Below are 6517 nucleotides of genomic sequence, written 5' to 3'. Positions count from 1 at the left end.
TTCTTTTTTTTCTTTTTTTTCTTTTTTTGAAAGCAAACAAAAACACACAGGAGATGTTTTGTACATCACTTCTGTAGTGAACTGAAGAAAACCACATAACTCTCTTGCTTGAGCTATTTTGGCAGATCACTTGTGTCAACCTGTTTAACTCCTTGTATGGCTTACAGGTATCCGAGTGTAGCTCTAATTTTTAATACCTGTTCAAACTTTCCGCTTTTCTTCCAGGAAGCACATATCAAACGGGTGTGCAACCAGGTGTTTTCCAGTTTTCCAGATTTTGTGCAGTTAAGCAAAGATGCAGCCTTTGAAACAATTTCAGATCCAAAGTACAGTGGAAAAATGAAGGTAAACGTGTTCTTTAGAAGAACAGTAAGATAAGTATTAGTCATAGTAATAGATCTGTTGCTGTAGTATCCAGATATGGAAAAATGTACACTTAATAGTTGTGGGTCTTAAATCATTCTGTTTATGGTGGTGGTCCCATAGCAGGTATCTTCTGTCATGGGTCAGATGATCTGTAATGCTCAGATATCCTAAGATGTTAGCTTCATGTATTTACTGATGGGCATGGAAATCACCCTTAGAATCAAGGGGGTTGGGGTCATAATATTATGACAGATAGTTCCATGAAACTCAGTGGCAGTGGGAAGTATTTGGGAAAGTAAAAGACAGCAAAACAAATTGATTATGGATTTAATGATTTGTGCATGCCTTCAATATTGTGGGTAGTTCCAGTCACTCCTCTCAGAATGCGTATGTTAGACCCTGAAAAGGTTCAGAGAATGGCCACAGGGGTGATCAGTATTGTGGGACAGAAGCAACCAAGTAGACTGGGACTCTCCAGCCTGCAAAAAAATTCTTAGAATGAATGTGAGAGGGACCTACACCATCAGGAGTATCATGGAACTGCTGAAGAGGTACTGAGTGTTTACTGTCTTTTCTGACCCTTTGGACATCAAATGAAGCTAATGGGAGCCACACTAAAGATGAACAAAATAAACATGTTAAGTGCAAATCCATAAAACTCCTTACCTGAGAAACTGTGGCTTTGTCTGGTTTCAGAGGCGAACAGGATGAGTAACTGAAAAATATGTCTAAGGCAGCTAATTAAAAAAAAACCTAAACTAGGCTTAGGAGTGCTCCGAGTGTTCCTGAGCTGGGAGTAACTGGAGGGGGAGAAGCTGTACAGGATGGAGTGTACTGTATTTTTTCTCTCTGCAAGCCTTGTTTATTCAGTTTGCTGGTTGGGAGTGGCAGGGAGGCAGTGCCAGGGCCACATTTTTGTAACAGTAATGGTTATCACTTTATTGGTTTGTTATTATGTGAGCAACATCTTTCTTTTCTGATATTACATACAGGTGAGAGGCCTGCATATTAGCTTTGTTATAGATACTTAATTATCTCGTGAAAGTCAGTTTTATTGTTGAATTAGCTACCAGCAAATATTTAATACATACCTGTAAAAACTAAGTCCATGATCTTCAGTGGTGCATATGAAGCTCTTTTATTGGTTAACACTGATTTCCTCTCTCTAGGAATTTGTCTCTTGGGGCTATTGGATACTTCACTCCTGTACTGCATGATGACATTTTTGTTGTGTCTTTTTTGACACAGTAGTGAATAACACAGACAAGCAAAAATGCCTGAGTTCAGGCAGAGATTTCAATATTATGTGCCTTTAAAACCTTCAGCTTACAGAGCTGCTTGTGGGGAGGAATCTGTTCTAAACCGTGTCTCTAAATCTGGGTTGCTTCTGGGACAGCATAGACTTCAGCGTCTGCTCACGGGTGCAGCTGGCTATGGCTGTGTGGGTTGGGTGTAACTACTGGAAGCAGTAAGGCTCTTCTCATGCTTGTGTGCAGTGGCCTGGGCTGTTAAGGATGAAGGTTCTGCTATTACAGTGCAGGAGTAAGAGTGGTGAGAGAGCAGAGTAAGAGTGCTCAGGTGACGAGAGAGCAGAGGCTGTGATCTTCATGAATATACTCAGCTTGTGCTGATGGCTTGATACTGATGAAATGTTAGTCAGGTTGAATGTTTATTTTTTGATGTTGAGGAGATCTACATGGTTAGAAAAATGCATCTCTGAGCTGCCAGTAGATAAGTGCCAGACCAATTTACATTTCTGGATAAATTGCCCAAAGAATAGGACAATGAGAAATATGTGATTAAAAATAGTGACCTGCAAGTATGGTGATTACTCCTGCATTTCTTCTTATTGCTAGTGGATCATCTAATGCTTATCTTGATTCTATCTCACTAGAGACTTATTAGAATGCCAGAAATTGGTTCACATGTGTCACGTGTTGTGGTGGCTTCCTCCCTGCCCCCCCTACCCTAACCACCCCCCCCTGCTGATTGCATTGGAGCTTTGTCTTGTCTGAAAAGATTGGCTAACGTTTTTTGTTTTCTATTCACGATTTTCAAACAGAAGCTGTTTGGGATGTTTTTGGGTTTTATGCTGTGGAAGCAAAGTCATTCCGAAGGTCTTTCATTTAGGTTGTCTTACCATCAGAAAGTAATCAGGGGAGGGTCAAATACTAGAGATACTAGAGCTTGAAAACTACCTTATGTATTTTTAACATGTTTAGTTGGAAATAAATGAGACAAATGACAGTAAAATGTTTCTAATAGCCTTGTCCCACTGTAGTACTTTACAGTTTCTATTTTATAAATAAATTGTAGAAACTAATTGAAATACTTCAGTAACTTTCGTCTGGTAGTATAGACTGAATGGGTATTACTTAGCCTGTATGTAATTTTTATTTAAAGGACTACCCAGAATTTTTGTCACAGGTAATTTTTCTTTTTGTAGATGAGTATATTTGTAAAGGAAAAGTTTGTGGCATTTATTTACATTTTTCCAGGGCAGTGGGGGAAAGGCTGGAATTTGTCTATGAAGTTTATTAGCTATGCAGTTGTAACTGCTTGGCAGAGTTGAAAATGTTAACCTGTCTGCTTAAAGTATATTCTGTTCTCGAACCAAGCAGAGATGAAACACAGTGCGAAACATACCTTTTGTACTATGGAATATGCCTACTGCTACCAGTAAAACTAGAATTTCTTGATCATAAGTGTGAGGGAGGGCCATACTGGTGTTTGTGTCCTACCTTGTGCTGTGGCTGCAGTCCTCTCTGCATGTTTTGCAAGCTGCAGCATTTACAACTTGCCACCCCAGGTTTTCTGCTTTGAATTTAAGGTTATAACACAAGCCTGGAAAAAACAGTCCCTATAGTCCAAAAGTATATGCATAAACATTGATGGTATACCCATGACTCTAATATGTCCTTGTTACAGTGGGAGGTGGGTAATACACAGTGACATGGTCGGAGCTTCACCTTTTTTTGTGGAATGATTCCCTCATTTTCAATCGTACTGCAGAATATATAGTTTTCAGAGACTTTACTTACGCTTTCTATTGCAAGGTGAATTTCATGCCTGGATTTTTAACTTGAAATAGTTGAATATGTGAGAATTGAAATGAAAGGAGTGTGGTGCCTTGTTTGGAAACCGCCATTTTTCTATCATGAAGTAAGATGGTAGAGATCTGCAGAGTGTAAGGACAAGTGATTCCATTGCTTTTGAAACACAAGGATTGCACATTGTCCACACAGAAGCATTGGGGACTGCTTGGAAAAGAAGGTGAATGAGGGTAGTTTTAAAAGCCTGCAGTAATTCTCATTACTACCTTGTCTGATTATTTTTACAGTTTTGTTAGAATTTGGGCTCAGAGACACTCTATGTGCTTTCTAAGTGAGAAGGGCACTTAAGTAACTTTTTTTTTTTAACTACATGTATAATATTTCCACAGACATTTGTGGAGTTTCAGAATTTTGTTCTTAATTAATATAAATTTCTTATGAATGACTATATTTGATTGATTTCTTTATTTTGCCTGGCATATTATCATTATTTCAGTAGGAAAAATGAAGTCTATCAGAGCACCTTGCAAATAATAGTAACTTCCACCATTAAACGTAACCCTAACCAAGGCAGGCATGGTTTTGAAGGCTTTATAAACACTGTAGGCTAACTTGGACGTATGTATACAGGCGAGGTCTTCTCAAATATGAGAGGTAAAATTTCATCACAGTCAGACAGCTCACAATGTGTACTAATGAGATACACATTTATATCCATGTGGATTCTTACAAAGAGCATGTTAGTTTTGCTTGAGTATGATCAAGTGTTTATTTTTCAGACTAAAAATTTTCAGATAATACTCTGGTGTGCAACCATAGAATTTACTTCTCATTTAGCTCTTGGTAGATTACCTGATGTGAATTTTTTTCCAATAAAGTAAATCTTGGTTTATATGTTCTTGTACAGTGAAACCAGGCAAAAATTGTTGTTTATACCTTGTTTTGTTTTAACTAACCAGCTAACACATACAAAAGGACTTATAAGTGATGTTTAATTAATATTTTATGTTCTAGATATTATCCAGAGCTGTAAATTAATATAAACATTCATCATTATTTGGTTGATAAAGATTTGTTAAGCTTCTAGTGAAATAAGTATTGATTAACAGTTTATGTATTTATCACTGAATAAATATGATTTTTTTAAATATTTATTGCCCAGTGGGAGAAAGCTACAGACGTTGTACAGAAGATTCCTCTTTACCCTTTGTGTATTGCTTCTGCACAATGCTCTGGAGCTGCCATTGCCAGATGTGGACATGCTTCTTTTGAAAATAACAGTATCACTGTTATGCACAAGTCTCTGGATTATTTGCTTCCTCACCAGAAGAACATTGTGTGTGGGCGGATTATTGGCATTTCAAGCTCTGTGCAGTCTGGGAAGCTGGGATCCTACTGTAAACAGAGCAGCAGACAAGAATGGGAGCAGGGAGGGGCATACATCTCACTGATTATTTTAAGAAGACAAGTTCCAAGAAGTTCTGAACTCAAATGTAGTACAGAAAACTTAAACAAGACCTTTGTGTTTTTAGGGGAACTGTGTGCATTTGTTAAATGCAAACATTCACGAGCTAAACTAGCGCATGAGATAAGTCACATTTTGTTGCAGTCTATGCACAGACACAAATAGCTTCTGAATTTACCTTTCAGTAGTATGATTGCCTTTCTACAGCAGGATTTCCATGCAGATCGCTGAAAAATGCATAGGTCCAGCATCTGCATTACCTTTGGCACATTTATTACGGTAGTAATGTTTTTTGCTATGCCTCTGTTTTGACTTTGCAAACAATTAATTACAGTGTTGCCTGTTTAAAGGTTGAATACACAGGTAAGTGTGTGTGAGATGACCTGTAGGTAAAATCCTTTTATTTATATTCTGTGGTTCATTTTACAGGTCCTTCAGCAGCTTTTAAATCACTTCCGAAAAAACAAAGATAAAGTTCTTCTTTTCTCCTTTTCCACAAAGGTGAGCTGAATGTGATTTTTATCAATTAACTGCAGCAGTAAGTTCTGAAGCATAAAGCTCTGAGGTGACAGCTGTCAACCACATTTCCTCTCTCTCTGTACTATGGGAAATAATGTGGACAGTGTGCCATACTCCAGAAGCATATTGAAAACGTATGTTATCTCATGATAAAAATGGTGATGGCAAAACAAATGTAATACTCTGCTGCCTTCCTTAGAGCTTTTTAAGATTGTTGTGTTACTTCAAGTATATATCAGCTGTTATGTCTTGAGTTAGAGCAGTCACAGCAAAGTACAGCTGAAGTATCATACAACCTTTGTGTTAGCACTGAAAGTAATTACTTTTCCTCTGTTCTACTGGCACTTGACCGTTAGCAGTGATGAAACTTCAACTCTGAGACTTATTACACTGGTTAGTTTGAACTTAGCAGCAAGACCAGGTGTATATGCATTTTAGTTTCAAGAGGCTTGCTCCTTAATTTTCTTGTTAGGGAGTAATGTGTTTCCTGAAGTGGTGCAGTCTATAATATGGTTTTGTTTGTTTAAATATTTGTAATGATAGCACTAAAAAAAATGTAAAAAATAATAGTGTGAATGACAATTCAGAGTCTTAAATACTTAATAATTTTGTGTCTTTAAGGAAGACTGCAAGTCTAATATTTAGAGGCAGTAGTAAAATGCTCATGTGTCTTAAGACTCTGCTTCATGGTGTTCGAGACTAGGCTGCTGTTTACTGCATGCTTTTACTCCATCCCTCTGAACTCTTGACTGTGCATACCAAGGTGTTTCTCTGTGCTGACTCTGCTGCTCATTTACTGTATTTCAAGTAACTGTAACTTGCTAAGATGGTAGGAAACTGTTTATGTTGCCTGCCAGCTTATTGGGTTGAACTGATTCAGCATCACTTAGAGGTAGGGCAGGCAGCCAGGGTTGGAGGATTGAGTGAGACCACAGCAGACCAACATTCATCACCTTGAGTGCTATTGAATCACAGCTAAAGAGAGTCAAGGATGTTGATACCAAAAGAGTGGAGATTTACTCTCATTTTCAATGCATAGTCTATTGACAATATATTTGAGAAACATGGCCTTTGTGATTATGTTTAATTATAAAGATAACAGTAAGCACTTCAT

The 6517-nt window shown here is 37.7% G+C and overlaps 1 protein-coding gene across 1 annotated transcript in view; it reads left to right on the top strand.

The window, feature by feature from the left end:
• Positions 1 to 225: 225 nt before the first annotated feature.
• Positions 226 to 6517, top strand: part of LOC104470096 (DNA excision repair protein ERCC-6-like 2) — a gene marked incomplete at both ends in the record, with an annotated part of 20576 nt that continues 14284 nt past the window's right edge. Inside the window, 2 exons of the mRNA XM_010084900.1 lie at positions 226 to 345; positions 5314 to 5385. Of these exons, the coding sequence (XP_010083202.1) occupies positions 226 to 345; positions 5314 to 5385 (192 nt within the window). The remainder of the gene's footprint in view (positions 346 to 5313; positions 5386 to 6517) is intronic.

This window comes from Pterocles gutturalis, unplaced genomic scaffold, assembly GCF_000699245.1.
Source record: "Pterocles gutturalis isolate BGI_N339 unplaced genomic scaffold, ASM69924v1 scaffold42071, whole genome shotgun sequence".
Lineage (NCBI taxonomy): Eukaryota > Metazoa > Chordata > Aves > Pterocliformes > Pteroclidae > Pterocles > Pterocles gutturalis.
Note: the sequence above shows the minus strand (reverse complement) of the source record. Positions and strands in the feature narration are given on the sequence as shown.